Source organism: Emys orbicularis, chromosome 10 (assembly GCF_028017835.1).
Source record: "Emys orbicularis isolate rEmyOrb1 chromosome 10, rEmyOrb1.hap1, whole genome shotgun sequence".
Taxonomy (NCBI): Eukaryota; Metazoa; Chordata; order Testudines; family Emydidae; genus Emys; species Emys orbicularis.
Genome location: NC_088692.1, coordinates 33,978,972 through 33,996,929, shown reverse-complemented (window position 1 = coordinate 33,996,929; position 17,958 = coordinate 33,978,972). Strand labels below are relative to the sequence as shown.

Sequence of the window (17,958 nt, the reverse complement as noted above, 5' to 3'; positions counted from 1 at the left end):
AGATTTAGAAGATAAAATAAAAAAAGAACAAGTTAAAAATCTCTTAGAAAAGTTAGATGCCTGCAAGTCACCAGGGCTGATGAAATGCATCCTAGAATACTCAAGGAGCTAACAGCGGAGGTATCTGAGCCTCTAGCTATTATCTTTGGAAAATCATGGGAGACAGGAGAGATTCCAGAAGACTGGAAAAGGGCAAACATAGTGCCCATCTACAAAAAGGGAAATAAAAACAACCCAGGAAACTACAGACCAGTTAGTTTAACTTCTGTGGAGTCATAGAATATCAGGGTTGGAAGGGACCTCAGGAGATCATCTAGTCCAACCCCCTGCTCAAAGGGGGACAACTCCCCAGACAGTTTTTTTTTTTAAACTGTAGTTCCCTAAATGGCCCCCTCAAGGATTAAACTCACAACCGTGGGTTTAGCAGGCCAATGCTCAAACCACTGAGGTATCCCTGTGCCAGGGAAAATAATGGAGCAAGTAATTAAGGAAATCATCTGCAAACACTTGGAAGGTGGTAAGGTGATAGGGAATAGCCAGCATGGATTTATAAAGAACAAATCATTTCAAAGCAATCTGATAGCTTTCTTTGATAGGATGACGAGTCTTGTGAATAAGGGAGAAGCGGTGGATGTGGTATACCTAGACTTTAGTAAGGCATTTGATACGGTCTCGCATGATATTCTTATCGATAAACTAGGCAAATATAACTTAGATGGGGCTACTATAAGGTGGGTGTATAACTGGCTGGATAACCGTACTCAGAGGGTAGTTATTAATGATTCCCAATCCTGCTGGAAAGGTATAACGAGTGGGGTTCCGCAGGGGTCTGTTTTGGGACCGGCTCTGTTCAATATCTTCATCAACGACTTAGATATTGGCATAGAAAGTACGCTTATTAAGTTTGCAGATGATACCAAACTGGGAGGGATTGCAACTGCTTTGGAGGATAGGGTCAAAATTCAAAATGATCTGGACAAGTTGGAGAAATGGTCTGAGGTAAACAGGATGAAGTTTATTAAAGACAAATGCAAAGTACTTCACTTAGGAAGGAACAATCAGTTTCATACATATAGAATGGGAAGAGACTGTCTAGGAAGGAGTATGGCAGAAAGGGATCTAGGGGTTATAGTGGACCACAAGCTAAATATGAGTCAACAATGTGATGCTGTTGCAAAAAAAGCAAACATGATTCTGGGATGCATTAATAGGTGTGTTGTGAGCAAGACACGAGAAGTCATTCTTCCGCTCTACTCTGCGCTGGTTAGGCCTCAATTGGAGTATTGTGTCCAGTTCTGGGCACCGCATTTCAAGAAAGATGTGGAGAAATTGGAGAGGGTCCAGAGAAGAGCAACAAGAATGATTAAAGGCCTAGAGAACATGACCTATGAAGGAAGGCTGAAAGAATTGGGTTTGTTTAGTTTGGAAAAGAGAAGACTGAGAGGGGACATGATAGCAGTCTTCAGGTATCTAAAAGGGTGTCATAAGGAGGTGGGAGAAAACTTGTTCATCTTAGCCTCTAAGGATAGAACAAGAAGTAATGGGCTTAAACTGCAGCAAGGGAGGTTTAGGTTGGACATTAGGAAAAAGTTCCTAACTGTCAGGGTGGTTAAACACTGGAATAAATTGCCTAGGGAGGTTGTGGAATCTCCATCTCTGGAGATATTTAAAAGTAGGTTAGATAAATGTCTATCAGGGATGGTCTAGACAGTATTTGGTCCTGCCATGAGGGCAGGGGACTGGACTCGATGACCTCTCGAGGTCCCTTCCAGTCCTAGAGTCTATGAATCTATGAAAAACTGCTTATTAACTCGTGTGCATGGTTGCAGCACTTAGCTAAGCAGTTGCAGTGACTGCTTGTGCAAACGATCATTGTGATCTGTAACTGGCTGACTGTGTGTCAAGCAACCATGGCTGTGGTTGGAACTGTGGGTGCTACTGAGCACACACATTCCATTCCTGGAAACAGACACCAATGCATTTTTCATGACTGAGATGCCCACGTTTTTCATATGTATATTACAAATGGCTTTGTGAGTCATGATCAGATTCTGTCTCAAGCACTGCTGGTTTGGTGGCTGTGCAGTGAGGTGGGCCAGAATAGGTAACTTCTTGGTCAGAACATACCTCATAAACTCAAATACCTCATGGAACCAAATGCTCTAGGTGATAGAGCCGCCTTGCTGAATCCCAAGGAAGAGGAGAGGTACCACAAAGATTTTATCCCCAAGGAAGAGGGATCCCACATTTCAGTGCTGCAGCTCTGTACATCTACCTCCATCCGAGCCTTGCAATGTCTCTGTCTCCTTGGGGTTCTCCATCTCATGAGTTACGTCCTTCTGGCTGAGGGGGACCCAATGGAATCCCCTTCAAAGCCCCTAGTCAAGCAGAGAGCCTCCCCATGTAAATGGAGGTTCCCCCCCACCTGGAGCAATTCCAGCCATCTTGGGAGCCGCAGACCAGCACAGAGAATTGAGCCTGGGTCTCATTCCACATGGCAATGCAGAGCACCGGGCACCAGAGCACTAGCTTGGCCTCCCAAGAGTGAGGTGTGAATGTTCTGAGGTCTGTGCAGTAGAAGAGAAACTCCTGTGATCTGTTTACATTGGTTCTTGTCTTAGGAGTCAATATGGGGTTTTTGGACCGTCTCTGCCAAAGACTGACTCAGACTATTGGTGAGTAGGAATTCTGCCCAGAAGCGTCCCCCACGATACAGATTTACCCCAGTTCCTCTCTGATTCCTATTGCCCTTACATAGAATCAGTCACATGACACCTCACCCCACCACTGCCCTTCTGAATTACAGGATGGACACCTTTCCGAACGGACAGGACAAATCTGGACTCCAGCCAGCCAGGCCCCACTGACTCTTCTGTCCCAGGTAGGAGTCAACAGCCTTTCGCTGTGACAAATCACCACATGTCTATTTCTGTCCCATCAGGAAGTTCCATCCCAGTGCACACGGGATCATTCAGTGCCTCAGTTTTCCTAGCTTCATAATGGGGCTAACAAGACTGACAATCTTCACTGGGGTCTGGAAGGTGTGGGTAATGTTTGTAAAGGGACTGGAAGAGGAAATGCCCGATCTCAGTGTTAAGTAACATGACACTGTCTGGGCAGTGATTGGTGGAAATCCCTCGCCAGGGGTTCCATAAGGTGCAGACAGTTCCCACACAGTTGTATGTCCCTGTCGCCCCCAGGGCATTAGTGACCATGATTGCGGGAAATTAACCCACCGTCTGCCTGTATCCACAGACACAGAGGAGCAGAAGGCAGCCCCAAAACAAGACCCAGCGCCACAAACCCTGGCTGCAGGAGCGGGCAGCCACTGCAGCACTTTCTGTGCTGAGCCTCCTGATGCAGGTAGGCCCATGCCCAGTATTGAGTGCCAGGAATAAAGGGGGGAAAGCAGCCACAGTGACAGCCAAACCCCAGTGCTGGGAGGGCAAGAAGAGACTCCACCCAGGCTCTGTGCCCTGCTCTGCACATGCACATAAGCCACTGCCCTGTGCTCCACCTTACACGCCAGCCTCCGTGCCATCCCACGCTGGGCTAAAGCCCTGCTGCCACAGGGCAGCACTGGAATCATCACCGGGCAGCCTGGGTGCCAGTAAAGGGGGAACTGACCCACCAGGCAGCTCCCTCTACCAGCTCAGCTCCCCAGTGGCTCTTCATAAGAATATAAGAATGGCCATGCTGGGTCAGACCAATGGTCCATCTAGCCCGGTACCCTGTCTTCTGACAGTGGCCAATGCCAGGTGCTTCAGAGGAATGAACAGAACAGAGCAATTATCAAGGGATCCATCATCCCCTGTCATCCAGTTCCAACTTCTGGCCATCAGAGGTTTAGGGACACCCAGAGCATGGGATTGCATCCCTGACCATCTTGGCTAATAGCCATTAATGGACCTATCCTCCTTGAATTTATCTAGTTCTTTTTAAACCCAATTATACTTTTGGCCTTCACAACATCCCCTGGCAATGAGTTCCACAGGTTGATTGTGCATTGTGTGAAGAAATACTTCCCTTTGTTTGTTTTAAATCCACTGCCTATTAATTTCATTGGCTGACCCCTGGTTCATGTGTTCTGTCAAGGGGTAAATAACACTTCCCTAGTCATTTTATGATATTATCGGTCTTATTATCTATCCCTTTCCTAATGATTCCCAACATTCTGTTAGCTCTTTTGACTGCCGCTGCACATTGAGTGGATGTTTACGGAGAGCTATCCACAATGACTCCAAGATCTCGTTCTTGAGTGGTAACAGCTAATTTAGACCCCGTCATTTTGTATGTGGGATTATGTTTTCCAATGTGCATTACTTTGCACTCATCGACACTGAATTTCATCCGCCATTTTGTTGCCCAGTCACCCAGTTTAGTGAGATCTCTTTGTAACTCTTTGCAGTCTACCTGGGACTTAACTATGGTGAGTAATTTTGTATCATCCACAGATTTTGCCACCTCACCATTTTACCCCTGAACAGCAAAGGCCCCAGTACAGATCTTTGGGGACCCCACTATTTACCTCATTGTGAAAACTGAAAATATATTCTTACCCTGTCTTTTAACCAGCTACAGTCCATGAGAGGACCTTCCCTCTAATCCCATGACTGCTTACTTTGCTTAAGAGCAACCTTAGTTTCCTTCTGTTCATTTTAGGCACCAAGCGAAAGGCCTATTCGTCACCCAGGGGACAGCTCGCCCCAATCAGCAAGGAGGAGGAAATGCCAAGGAAGACCACAGTGAGTGAGGAGAGAGCGGGAAATCCACAGCACACTGGGGAAGTGCCCATGGCACAGATGGTACAAGGTTCCCTCCATCACCAACTCAGCCTGGACTCCCGCCCCCTACTGCCTTTCCCACGACACACTGACCCTCTAAGGCTCTGACCCCCTTTCCTCATCTCTTGCTCCCAGATTCACTGCCATTCTCTGGCCCTAGAGAACATGCTCTGACCCCCCCTTTGCCAGGGCAGGTGTTGCAGACAGGAGGAGAGAGGCGACTCCATTCCCAGCACCTGGCTCTGCTTTCTTTCTTCTTTGCTGGCTGGTCAGCAATGGGCTGCATTAGGGAACCAGGGAGAGAAATAATCCTGAGCTTCACCTCTCCCCAGAGTGTCCCGCGCACTCACCTCTCCCTGGGCCCGGGGCAGGGTTAGCTGTTAGCCCAGCCTATACCTGCGGAGAGCAAGGCTCCGGGAGGGAAAGTGGCTGGCCCAAGGCCAGAAAGCAGGAGTATACATCCCTGGTACACTCTGGAAGTGACCATTGTAGGAGGTGAGCAGGCAGAGACAATGGGCCAGATCCTTGGCCCCTGGTAAGGCCGCATGAAGGGACATTAAGCTCTCCCTTCCAAGCTCCCGCGTGGTTTCCTCAGCCCAGCACGGGGGCAGGGAGGAGCCCTTGGATGCTGTCTCCCCATCCCTGACCTGTCTGCGTGGGTCTCTAGACTGTCAGCCCTTCAGGACAGACATTGTCTCTGGCTGCGTTGTGCTGCACCCAGTGCAACAGGGTCTGATCCTGACTGGAGCCTCTGGGCACTGCCATAACATCAGTAGTGATAAGTAATCAGGGCAGGCCCTGCTCTTCCAAACTGGGCCCCGCCATCCCTGCCATCCTCTCAGCACACACCACCCCAGCTGGCGCCAGGTACAACTATCCTGTTGAACCAACCATAAGTGATACTAGGCTAGTGCAAACCAAGGGGTCAAATGCCCCTCCCAGAGAAGGGAGAGTCCGGCACCAGCTGGAAGCTGCTCTCCACCAGGGCCATAACTTTATTCCTTCCAAGTCTGGGTTGTGGTAACCCAGCTGCTGATGGAGACTCTACACATTGGGGCTTGTCTGCCTGACACGTCATTGCCATGTCCTGCGTCTCTTCTCTTGCACAGGGCCTTGCTTGCGTGAGGGACATGGATGAGGCTGCCCTGAGGAAGGACATTGGCACCCTCTTCCCAGCACTCCACTCCATGGTAAGAGATGCTGGGATCACTCAGGCAAAATCCCGGGGCCTGTTGGCTTAAACTGGGTAGGCTGTGGGAAGAGCTGTCCCTGCCTCATCCTGTTCCCATTGGGGGATGGATCCTGGAGAACTCTCCTTTGGTTTCTTTTCCTCCCACTCACCCCACCCCCTTTGACCGGGAACATCAGCATCCCGCACCTTGTTCCAAGGCTCCACATCTTCGGTTCCTGACCCGTCAAACTCTGCTTCTACATGAGCCACGGCCCCCGAAGCCTCGGCGTCACTCATAGACTGATCCAGCTTGCTGGCCTGTTCTTTAGATGGGAATTAGAATCTGCCTCTCCACCCTCACCCCTTCACTCTGCCATCCGAGGGCTTGGCCTGAGAGACACTTGATCTAGTTTGCCTTTGCTGGTGTTGCTTTCTTCCCTTAGGTGTGTCATCTCCCCAGAGAGCACCTGGAGGAGCGGAGAGAGGCCCTGGACTCTCTGGTCCATCTGGGTAAGAAACCCATTCACCTTTCCCAGAGAAGGAGATTTCCCAGAGCCTGCAGAATTTCAGAGCCCAGGCATAGAACTATATTCCCTTCCCCTTTATGATTCACCCACCCCATTCTGATTCACTCCTCTTCCTGCAGCTCGCTTGTTCCTGGTGGAGCTGCTTGTGTTCCTGTTCAGGAGGCTGAACAAGGACGAGGAAGAGGAGACCTGTGCCAGTCTCTTCATTCTGGACCGGATAGTCCGATCCAACGGTAAGTGACCCCACAGCGAGGCCTCGTCTTTTGATGTCTTATGGCCTCTTGTGCAATTAGCAGCGCTTAGCACTGGGCCTCATTGGGGTCATTTATACCTGTCTGCAGTAGATAATCCAAGTCCTGCAGCCCCTCAGCCGATGCTGCGGCAATGAGAGAGGACAGTCACTGCTGGAACTGCAAGCATGGGCAGATGCAGCTGGTTACCCATGGGAGTAACCTGCCAGGCGGGTCATGTAGGGACATTGAGGTTGCTCTAAGGTTCCTGAGATCTCAGGTCCCTAGACACCCCGGTTTAACATCAGCCCTGCCGAGCCGTGTGTCTGTGTCTCTTACAGTTTCCGAAATGACGCACAATACTGAGAAGCTGTTCATAGCCCTGGGGCCAATCCTGCAGAGCACAAGCATACGGGTGAGTCTGGAACCATGGCCAACGCGGCCAAAGCTAGTGAATGTCTGCCTGCCAGTGCAGAGCCTGCCGGGACCCTGTGCATCGAAACACATGACCCATCAGTGCTCCATAGTGTAGGGCAGAAGGTGGGGGAGAGAATCCCTGCAGGGCTCCGGCTGCATTGTCATCTCTGGGCTGCCTAGCAGTATTTCACCAAACCTCCCGCTGAGAAAGGATCCCAGCCTGGACTGGGAGGGGACAAGGTCCCTCCACACTGTGTGCAAATCATTTCTGTTTCTGTCTGGGTCTGGCAGGTCAGAGAAGCCCTTGCTTATTTTATAAGGACAATGGGGGCGCATGGGCTCTTGGAGAAATCTGCCTCAAGACCCTTAATTGACTTCTTGGTGCGTCAGTGCACCCTGACCCTCGACAGCACGGTAAGAATCCGCAGAGACCTTAGTGTCGGGAGTCCGTGAACAGGGCAGAACATGGGGTCAAGGGATAGGGAAGGGGGGCAGCTGCAGATGGGGAGGGGCAGGCGATGGGCAGCAAATAGGACTTGGGAAGCAGATGGAACTGGGGACGGCACCCTCCGTCTACTGATGGAAGATGATGACAAATAGAAGACAGTGTTTTTTCCTCCCAGCCCATTCTCTCTGATCCCTCTCCCAGCTGCCATCCGGGCTCTGTCCCTCGCGCAGGGAGGGCAGGACCCCTGGCTTCCTCCTTCTCTCGCCTCACTGTGATCATCCACCTTAGGAGACTAAGCCATGATGGATCTGGTTTTCACCAGGCAGAGGGTTGGAGCCTAGAACTGGCTCCACACAGACCCTGGGCTGCTTATGGCACAGTCACAACCAGGGTTGCGCCTTTTCTCTTCAAGCCCCATTTTCACCCCCTGCCATGCCCACTAGAGTTACCGTGCCACGGAGGTCTCCACCGAATCTAAATCTCCCTGGTGTCTCCCTTACTTCTCACCATCAGGAGGAAGCAGACGGGAGGCGCACCATGGAGCTCGAGGTCCGCCAGCTCTGCTCCAGCACCCTGCAGTCCCTGGCTAACTCCCCCAGAATGGCCAATGTAAGTGACCCTGCCCCTCTCCATTGGACACAGGCCTCTCTGGGTCTGAGCTTTTCGATGAGACAGGCCCCAACCAGACTTATTTATCTGAGCCTCCTCACTCCAGAACATCATGGGGTTGGGTAAAATGGACCCCGGATCCGAGCCAGACCTGGGTCTTTGGAACAGGGAACACTCACCGTCTGAGTGCCCCTGCACGCCAGCGTTTGGTGTCACAGGGGCTCTTCCGCTCGAGTATCCCCTGTGGTCAGTCATGCTGGTTCTGCAGCTTCCATAGCTCAGTCCCTCTTCATTGGTCCTTCTGTTAACTTTTCCCTGGCTGTTACAGGGTGGGGTCTATACAGCCCATCACATTCTTGTTTTGCAAAAGCCAACCCTAGCCCAGGAGTTCCTGCCTCTCACCCACACTACCCTGGTGCCTACGGGAGAGTCCACTGAGCTGGGAGACACTACATCCAAATCTCATCTCTGCCGACTATTGCTTAGGTTTCCACACACTGCACAGACCTGATTACTGACCCAGGCGTCAGAACGCAAGCCTAAGCAGTCAAGTATTAGCCAGCCCCCTTCCCACACGGAACAAATTAACAGCGAGGTTGCGCACGGTCACTTCAGGCAGAGCTGAGACTAGAAGCCACATTTCTAATAAGGCAGACCCAAGTATTGTGCACTCAGCTACACTGTCTTTCAGATTGAGCATGCCCAATATACGTGCTTTAGTTACTACAGGTGGGGATAGACCCCCGGGGATTCCTGATCTCCACTGTTCTATACTGTCTAGCAAAGAGTTGTGTAACCCTCTGGCACAGTGTGTGTTAAGTCCCCCTCTTGTCCACACAGCAGACAGCAATTGCGTCTGTGCTTCAAGTGGCGCAGGTCTGTGTGGGGATGTGAAGGTCAGAGCTCAAACCTCCCTGAGCGCCTGTCATGGTTTCACTTGATAGTATTGGGTTTCCTAGTCTCCTCTTTATTTATCAAGCTGGTGTATTGCGTTTCTGCCATGAGAACACAGCCTTTCCCAGTGGGACTGGAGTTAGGAAATACTGTGCTGTCAATGATGATGCTACACTCAACAAAAGGCGGGGGGTCAGTCATGTGTCACTTGATTTGGTGCTGGAGGCAGACACTGATAGGTGTGAAGGGGAGGGGGTGGGGATCGCTGCATGGTTCAGGCTGGGTAGAGAGGTCTGGCTGGCGGTGGCGAGGCCAGGGGTCCTGTCTAGTGTAGGAAAGAGAGAGCTGGTGCAGGAAGAGGATATTTCCGTACTGAGATGGCTTTTCTCTGCTCTGCAGGTTTTATGGCCTGGGCTGCTCCTTCAACTGAGCCCAGCAGCCCATGGGCCAGCCCTGCCTCTCCTCCTGCAGACCTCGGTCGAGGTGGTAAAGAGGATGCAGGAGGAAGGCAGGCTGCCCTTGGCCAGGAGGTGCGGCAAGGCGAACAGAGGTGAGTCCCAGTATTTTATCCACCCGCTCTTAGTCCTTCTGTGGCGAGAGGCGTCTGCCCCCAGGTGAGGGTGGGGATCAGCTCTTGGCTCTGGTTCCGGCTCACTGCAAGGACACAGCCAGCCGTCAAGGGCACAGGTAGAGCTCAGAGACGAATGCAAAAGATCCCTCCAGAGCCTGATGGGATGTCCCCCCTTTCTGTTCACAGGGTGTCGGTCAAGCCCCAAGTCCACTCTCCCCCAGGAGCTGCTGGCTCGGCTGCTGGTGAGTAACCCGCAGCCAGGAGGTTCCTTATGCTCAGTGGGAAGGGGCCGCTCCTGGAGCTGGCGTGCAGTGTGTGGTGGCTCTTCTCCCCGCAGCCCCCAGAGGAGCTGGCTCATCACATTCCTCGCGTTCATTGCACATCGACCCAGCGCCTCTCGGCATTTAACAGAACCAGCGAGCTCTCTGAGCCAGCCACCTTCCTGGCTCCCCAATCCTGGGGCTGGACCAGGTCCCCCAGCACCAGTCAGTGCAGCCCTCGGACGGCTCCAATAGAAGGCAGCTGGAATGAGCCCTTAGGGACTGTTGTGCAGGCCCCCTCCTGCCCCCTAGCCTCCAGCATCCTCCCTTACCAAGGGGCAGCTGGGGATTCCCTTTATGGCCCAGCTGCCTCTTTCGGGCTGCTTCAAGCTCCCCTTGTGCTGCTCTAACCTAGGCCAAGGATCTGACTCAGCAGCTGCCTGACGGCCTCTGGATAATCCTGTCTCCCTTCATCTGAGCTAGAGCCAGCCCAGGAGTGAGAGGATGGAAGGAGCCAATAGCTGGTCCATGGAGTGTCCCTGATCAACTGAAATATCCATCTCAATCCTGTCCTGGTTGTCAGCTCCACCTCCCTGCTGTCTCCTTCCCTCCATCACTGAGCTCTCCCCCTGCATCTGTAGGGAGCTCCCTTCTCACACTGCCTCGCAAGGGAGGGGTACAGCCACCTCTGCCTCTTTGTCCGCCAGGTGCTCGGTGCGTCTTCGTTTATGACGGTGCAGGTCAGAAGGGCAGCCATGTTCCTCCTCTTCCAGCTCATGAGCATGTTCCAGGCCGGGTCGAGCCGGTTCTGGAATAGCTACAAGACGGAAATGCTCCTCTATGTGGAAGGTGAGGAGGGAGTGTCTCCCCTTGCAGGAGCAAAGGGAGGGGACACCGTGATGCTGGGCTCAGAGAGGGAGAGGCCAGGGCCTCCCTCTGAATCCAGTATAATATGATGCTGTGACCTTGGAATCAGAGAGGATCACGTCAGGATCATATCCCTTGGTTCATCTAGCCCAGCCCCCCATGCCTAGACAGGCAGGATCCTTTCCAGGACCGTATCTAACCTTCATTCGACATCTCACACCCTGGGGAAGGATCTTGGCAAGCAGAACTCCTGGGTATTTCACATCAAGGGGTTTGGGTCTGAGGAGCATTGTTGTCCATCAGCAATTTTCAAAGAGCCATGGGTCCCCTCGGGGCCCGTGAGTTGGCAGCTCCTCCCCACCCCCTGCCAAACAAGAGCCAAGTTGAAGGCTGCTCCTCAGTAGAAGGGTCTAAACACAAAGGAAACTGACCTGCCCATCTCTTCCAGATCACAAGACCTGCTTCTGCCAGAGGGAGTGGGAGCAGCAGCTGCTGCAGGTAAGGGTCAGAGAAATGGAGGGCTGGAAAGGAACTCAAGAGGTCATTTAGTCCAGCCCCCTCCACGCTGAGGCAGGATTAAGAGGCCCCTCAGCAGCACTACATTGTGGGACAGAGGAAGCAGCTGAGTCCAGCAGATGCAATTGGAGAAGCACCAGGGGCAGCTCACAAGGATTCAGAAGCATTAGGAGACACGTGGGGGGTGACAGTGCACGCTCCCTCTTCCCCTCCCCTCCCAGCTGTGGTGGGTTCCTGGCTGGAGCTATTGAGAGGACCAGTTTCTTGGCCCCTCTCGGTTCTAACTGGCTCTTCTTTCCCTGGCAGTTCCTGGAAGACCTTCTCTTCTTCATCTCGGACCACACCTGGCTGGGCTGTTTCATCACTAGTATCAGGCGCCAGCTGGCCTACGGTGATAAGCAGCCCGGTGACAAGGTCAGTGTCCTGGAAGGAATTGGGGTTCAGTGCCTAGTTCAGAACAGCAGTCGCTAACCAGGGGCAGCTTGGGGTCAGTGAAGCAGACAGCTATACCCAGTGGGCTCTGTGCATGCCAGGCTGTGCCCAATGCATCCAGCATGATGGTGTCTCTTTCGCAGAGCTTTCTCTACAAGTGCTGGGGCACCGTGCTGATGTTTTTTCCAGCAGAGAGCATCAAGCCCCAGCTATGGCTTCTGGTGGAGATGGTCGATTTCCGAGAAGAAGAGGAAAGAGAGGTGAGGTCTTTGCTCCTCCACTGTCAAGTGATCCCTCATTCTTTGTCAATCCCCTATGCTACATGTGTATGTTCTGCCTTGGACAAGGTCCAGTGGATTGAAAAGATCTTCCTTATACCCATGTCCATGGCAATGACTTGGAGAGCCCATCCTGGCCCCTTGGCTTGTTGCTCAGCATTCCCAACCTCCATCTTTCTGTCTCTCAGGGATTCGCCCGAGCGCTTGGGCTGTGTGCCAGGCAACAGCTATATGAGGTTTTCGCCATCCTGGAGCACTGGGAAGAGTTTGTCAGCAGGGTGCAGCTCCAGCCTTCTGCCGGTGGCTCTCTGGAGGTACGGTCCCACCTAGCATCTCTGCTCTTTCATCCATCCCTTCACCAGCCTTTGCAGGTAAAGGGACCTGCCAGGGAGGACCCTGCTTCCCAGAAGCCTGTTCAGCGAAGAGCTGAATTTCCAAGCAGTGGCTCAGCCTCCGAGGAGGGAGCCCTTTCCTTACTCCTCTGTGGAGTTGCAATCTCAGCACAATGGGGTGGATCCAGGGGGGAAGGTGGGTCGTGTTGTCTAAGCTCTCCAGGGTATCTCCTGGGGAGCTCAGACATGCTCCACGCAGCCCCATAAACAAGGCTCAGAGAGGTCCCAAAAGACACTGCCATGCCATCAGCTCCAGCTGACACATTTCTCAGCAGAACAGACCCTTGGTCTTCCCCTGAACTGGGCTATTTCACAGACTTTCCTGGCAGACTCACCAGGGCTGGCATGTCTGACATTAACCTGCGTCCCCCCTCTCCCCGCACCACCACCACCATCTTCCCAGTAACTCTCTGGGCCAGTGCAATCCACTGTAGTCCCAGTGACATCTCTGGAGCTAGGCTGAATTAAAGCAGCTGCTAGTGCGTCCCCTTCGGCTGCCGGGTCACCTCAACCACCCAATCCTGGGGAGCTGGGAAGGGCCTCGGAGTCCAGGCAATTCAGCTCAGCAGAGTAGCCTTTGGTGGCTAAGCCGGCTGGATGAAAAATCCTCCCCTGGCCCCATTTGTAAGTTAGGAGCAGCTGGAGGCCATCCCTTCTCCTCACTCTTTCCTTTGCAATTCTCAGGAGCCAGCTTCCATCGAGCAGCTGAGAAGCCTCCTGCTCCTCACCTATGGGCACGTGGTCCACTCACGCCCCACGGATCTCATCCTAGAGACCATAGGCTTCAATATCCTGGCTCCCATGCGACACCACTATTTTCTGAGCCCACACGTAAGTCAGAGCCCTCCCCTGACCGCCCACACAGCACCTACCCGGGCTATGCACAGCAGCACAGAGCTATGTCTTTGCATAAACTCAGCTCAGAGGGCTGGCCCTTTGCCCCAGGAGGGACAGGAGACATGGGAACAGCACCACTCTCTGTGACTGCCCCATCTCAATTAGCTTCTCTGATTCCAGGCCCATGGAAGCTAATGGAAGGACTCCCATCTGGGCCTTGTTAGAGTGTAACTGAGCATCACTTGGTGCTATTGTCCCAGAGACGACTGTACCCTGTTTGGTACCTCTAGGCTTGTGCTGCACTCAGGGATCAGAAGATAAAGATTTAGGGCCCGTTTCCCCACACACTGCAGTCGATGGTGTAGCTGGGCACAAAAGGCGCATGGAGGGATTCAGGCCCCTAGCCCGGTTGACAGGCTCTGGTGCTGAAGGGGGATTTTTGAGATAACTCTAGGTTGTTTTCTTGCCATCGGAGGTTTGAGGCCGACGTTCAGTCCTACACTGGTTACGATGCCCATATGCGCGTCCCAGCGAAAAGGAGAGGGGATGCTACTTTGGTTTAACTGAATGTTCTCCTTGGAGAACGGATGCCTTGGTAGGGAGAGCCCAGCCAACTGCAGAGAGCAGCAGATTCCTGTCCCAGATCAGACAATTACGACCTGAGTGTCAGGGGAGCTGAGCAGCCCCAGGGCCCACTGACAGCTCTGGGAACTGCAAGTGCTCAGCACCTCTGGGAATCAGCCCATTCCTTGCATTCATCTCCAGAGATATTCCCCTAGGCCAGGGGTTCTCAAACTGGGGGTCGGGACCCCTCCGGGGGTCACGAGGTCATTACATGGGGTGTCGCGAGTTGTCAACCTCCACCCCAAACCCCGCTTGCCTCCAGCACTTATAATGGTGTTAAATATATTAGAGAGGGTGTTTAATTTATTAGGGGGGTCACACCCAGAGGCTTGCTGTGTGAAAGGGGTCATCAGTAAAAATAGTTGGAGACCCACAGGCCTAGGGAATGCAAAGATGTTCCACTCGGCAAACCAGGTCCTTTCCCTTAGGGCGTGAGGGCAATCCCGCCTAGGACAGCAGCTCCCTTGTAGAGACTCGCCCTGTAGCCTTGTGTCTCAGCTCTCTATTGCCTGTGGCTGTTTCCTCATTGTTCTCTCCCCCTCCTGCCTGTGAGCCCAGGACCCACTGGTGAGATCTGCTTTTCTGAGAAGCCTCGCGCTGGTGGGTGAAGCTGTCACCCAAGTGAGCAGGATTCCCTTGGTGAGCCAGGACACATACACCGTGCTGTCCCCCCTGCTGGTGAGTGAGCATGCTTGGGTCCTGGGAGGGGTCCCTAGGGCAGATGCACATGCCACAGTCTCTGGCGTTTAAAGGCCATGTGCTGGGTTTGCGACCCGGTGCCCAGGGCTCTACATTGTGCACTGCAAACCCAGTGCTGATGCCAGATTCTTCTGGTGCGATTCCAGCCCAAGGAATTAAATGACACTATTTTCCATTAGCGGATTCATGCTGCTTACACCTGGGACCATTCCCCATCCCACTTCTGAGGGATCTGCCCGGCACCCAGAAAGCGCCCTGGGGATTAACTCCAAGGGTTTTCACTCCGGGACATGATCCTGAGGAGTTAACAGGCGCAGCCCTCCCTTGGTTTGCAGGAAAATATTTGACCTCAGCTTTTCAGGACTCTAATGCTCCCCGTCACAAAATCGCCTCTGCCCAGATCCCCCTTCCCTGCTCCGTGGCAGATGCTGAAGTTTCCAGATGTGCCGTCAGGAATGGCGAAATAGGGGCTCTGGTGAATGTCTCCTGCATTATGGCCGCTCCCAGGCCATCTTCCCAGCTCCGTGCCCCAGTGCACTGCACGCTGGGGCTGAGGGTCGGTGGGGGCGTCAAACTGCGTTTGGAGATTCCACGTCTTGCTGAGGAACCGGGCACCCCCAAATTCTTTTGCCTTTGACTCTCTGCTTTGTGCTGCAGGAGATGCTCAGAGTCAAGGACCGGGCCCGGCTGCAGAGCCCCGATCACCAGCATGCCCTGCTGGCCATCTCATACATAGGGTACGTCCATGGGGCCTGACTCAGCTGCGGAGCCCAGCAGCCGGGGAGGGGCAGATGGAGGGAGAGGAAGTGGGGGAGGGACGAGCTGCAATAAGAACCGGAGGATGTTTCTCCCTGGTGGCTCACTAACGGGCCATACCCTCCTCGGCCTCCGGGTCACTTTATCCAGCCCCCATCTCTGCGTATTGCCTGGTAAGAGGGAGCCCCTCCCGTCAGCATGAAGTGCTGTGAATGGGTGCAGGCGCAGAGCAGGGCCCAGGATCAGCCCCGGAGAGCAGCTTCCCCAGCAGAGCCCCTGCCGGGCCCAGGGGGCATAGGCATCTCCAGACAGGACCATTCCCTAGGCGGTGGCTCTGCTGGAGATGCCCCCTGGAGCTCTGCTGCTAAGGGAGGGAGCTGTCCCTCGAGCCATCAAACTCAACCTGACTCATGCCAGGACCTGTCTCCGTTCTAATGGCCCCGCCTGCTCCGTTCCTTCCAATCAGGAAATTTGAGCCTCGCCTGTCTAAGGAACAGGAGGCTGAGACCATCAGCACTTGTATCACCAGCGCCATGATTCAGCGCCCAGCCCTGGCGAAGCTGAGAGGGACTGAGGTGGCAAAAAGCTCCGCTATCCGGGCAGAGGTTAGTGAGGCATGGACAAAGCTGCAGCCTCCACCTGGCTCCTTGGCTGGGAAACTCAGCCACCCCCCTGGCTGAGTAGCTGGACCCTGGCCCGATGCAGAGAGCTGCGTGTCCAGCCGAATCCAGCCCCTCGGTTTATTTTCCAAAGGGCTGGTGACAAGTGGCTACGCAGTTAACTCTGCAGTGGGGTTGGCAGGGAGAACAGCTGTAGAGGTGAGTGTCTGTGAGACTGTACAGAATTACCCTGGATTCTTGGCACAGGGAACTAGAAGCTACCCCCAGTTTACACCAGCTGAGGCTCTGGCCCAGAGCGTTAAATAGCATTTGGTGCAGAGGGAGCAAAGCATGGATTCGGGACAGCCACACGGCCAGGCCATGACTCGCCCTGCCACACAAACAGAGATTGGCTGGAGCGGGATGAACAGCTCAGCCCTTGGGGAGCCAGCGGGGTGTTGGGGGGCAGCTGGGGCCCCTCCAGAGCGGGAGGGAGGAGGCCTTCCCTCCAGAGCCCAGCTCAGTACATGTGTTGGGGAGCCCAGGTGGGAGGAAGGATTCTTTGGGGTAGGGCAGACCGTGGTCCAGGTGAGACCCATGTCTATGTGCAGGGAGATCAGTATCACCTGGGTAAAGGGACCCCGAATACCAACAGCACCTGGCTCCAGACCGGGGGATCCACTCGTCCCCCTGCCTCGTGCACCCCACCTCCCTTGCTATTTACTTCCCTGCTTCTCTCTCTGCTCCAGTCTCTCCAAGAACTGCCCTGGGAGGGCCTGGATCTTGTGCTGCAGACATTCCTGGAGCAGCACCTGACCCCCACCATGCTACTGCATCTCTTTCTGGTATGATAGGGAGGGGGGAGGGGCCCATTCGCACTGGCCATCTGGGGATGGGCCGGCTGGTCAGGTTCTACCCGAACCACAAGAGGGAAGGCTCCAGTTGATCCCGAGGGGGCTGAGCAGGCCTCCCAGCTGCTGTGAACTAGCCAGTCCCCATGGGGCATACACCCAACCCTGGGATCCAGCAAGACAATTCTAGTCCTGCTCCAGGGGTGTCACTTTGGCCTCCTACATTTGGCCTGGAGCCCCTGTTCCCCTGAAGGAAACAGCCCCGAGACCCTACAGGATCAATGGGGAGAATCCTCAAAGCGCTGAGCCCAAGACCCTCAGACCTGTGCCAACGCCCCCCAGACAGGAGAGGAGCGCTGAGTTCCAGTGTCCGGAAGTGGAGGAGAAGAGGTTAAATGCTCCATGTCCTCTCCCTGCTGGGGCGGGAAGCAGGTTCTGGAGGTCGCCCCGGCATTGCTGCCGCTCACACCACTTTCTCCCTGCTCCCCAGCACTTGCAGCCGTGGATCTGCTCTCCCCGGGCCCAGGAGAGGAGCCGAGCTGTGAGAGCCAGCGCCCGGCTCTTCATGTTCTACCGCTTCAAAGCCATCACCGAGGTGAGCAGCGCAGACCCTGCTGCCCCCCGCCCCCTCCCAGCACTCACGGGAAGCGGGGGGGGGGGGAAATACAGACAGAGCTGGGCTCGCCCCGACCTATGTCCTCAATTTCTGTTTGGTGGCCCATTAGGACCTGAAACCCATGGCAGAGCAGGGCTACATGGCCGGGCTGCTGACAAGCCAGGCCTTCGATGCTCAGGAGGCCACCAGATACTGGGCATCTCAGGCTCTCTACTGGCTCTTCACGCCTTGCAAAGGTAAGATAGAGCGGAAGCAGTCGCCACTTCTCAGCCTTCACAGCCCCGGCCGTTACCTAGCGAGCAGGGCTGCAGAGAGAACATGGCGCCTTCATCGCAGCCCTGACCAGAGGGACACAGAGCAGAAGTGGATTGGTACCTACCAGGCTGACCTGGCATCTGCCCTTCACCAGGTGCCTGGGACCATCTGGGACCTCCCCTGATCCCACCCCAGCCCCAACACACCTTCTACATCAGTGTGAAGGGTGGGCAGTTGGCCCAGAAGCCAGCTGAGAGCTCACCCTAGCTGGTCGTTCCCAGCTGCGGCCGGAGTCTGGCTCTTTGGCACCTCTGATCTGTCTCGA

General features: G+C 54.2%; 1 protein-coding gene across 1 annotated transcript in view; it reads left to right on the top strand.

The window, feature by feature from the left end:
* LOC135884599 (maestro heat-like repeat-containing protein family member 1) overlaps nucleotides 1-17,958 on the top strand; it is a 37,426-nt gene that overhangs the window by 4,516 nt on the left and 14,952 nt on the right. Inside the window, exons 2-22 of the mRNA XM_065412026.1 lie at nucleotides 4,663-4,745; nucleotides 5,894-5,974; nucleotides 6,399-6,465; nucleotides 6,602-6,715; nucleotides 7,054-7,127; nucleotides 7,421-7,543; nucleotides 8,091-8,186; nucleotides 9,552-9,630; nucleotides 9,838-9,893; nucleotides 10,619-10,760; nucleotides 11,227-11,276; nucleotides 11,601-11,708; nucleotides 11,870-11,986; nucleotides 12,193-12,318; nucleotides 13,081-13,227; nucleotides 14,416-14,535; nucleotides 15,214-15,293; nucleotides 15,779-15,917; nucleotides 16,661-16,756; nucleotides 17,253-17,357; nucleotides 17,488-17,614. Of these exons, the coding sequence (XP_065268098.1) occupies nucleotides 4,663-4,745; nucleotides 5,894-5,974; nucleotides 6,399-6,465; nucleotides 6,602-6,715; nucleotides 7,054-7,127; nucleotides 7,421-7,543; nucleotides 8,091-8,186; nucleotides 9,552-9,630; nucleotides 9,838-9,893; nucleotides 10,619-10,760; nucleotides 11,227-11,276; nucleotides 11,601-11,708; nucleotides 11,870-11,986; nucleotides 12,193-12,318; nucleotides 13,081-13,227; nucleotides 14,416-14,535; nucleotides 15,214-15,293; nucleotides 15,779-15,917; nucleotides 16,661-16,756; nucleotides 17,253-17,357; nucleotides 17,488-17,614 (2,130 nt within the window). The remainder of the gene's footprint in view (nucleotides 1-4,662; nucleotides 4,746-5,893; nucleotides 5,975-6,398; nucleotides 6,466-6,601; nucleotides 6,716-7,053; nucleotides 7,128-7,420; nucleotides 7,544-8,090; nucleotides 8,187-9,551; nucleotides 9,631-9,837; nucleotides 9,894-10,618; nucleotides 10,761-11,226; nucleotides 11,277-11,600; nucleotides 11,709-11,869; nucleotides 11,987-12,192; nucleotides 12,319-13,080; nucleotides 13,228-14,415; nucleotides 14,536-15,213; nucleotides 15,294-15,778; nucleotides 15,918-16,660; nucleotides 16,757-17,252; nucleotides 17,358-17,487; nucleotides 17,615-17,958) is intronic.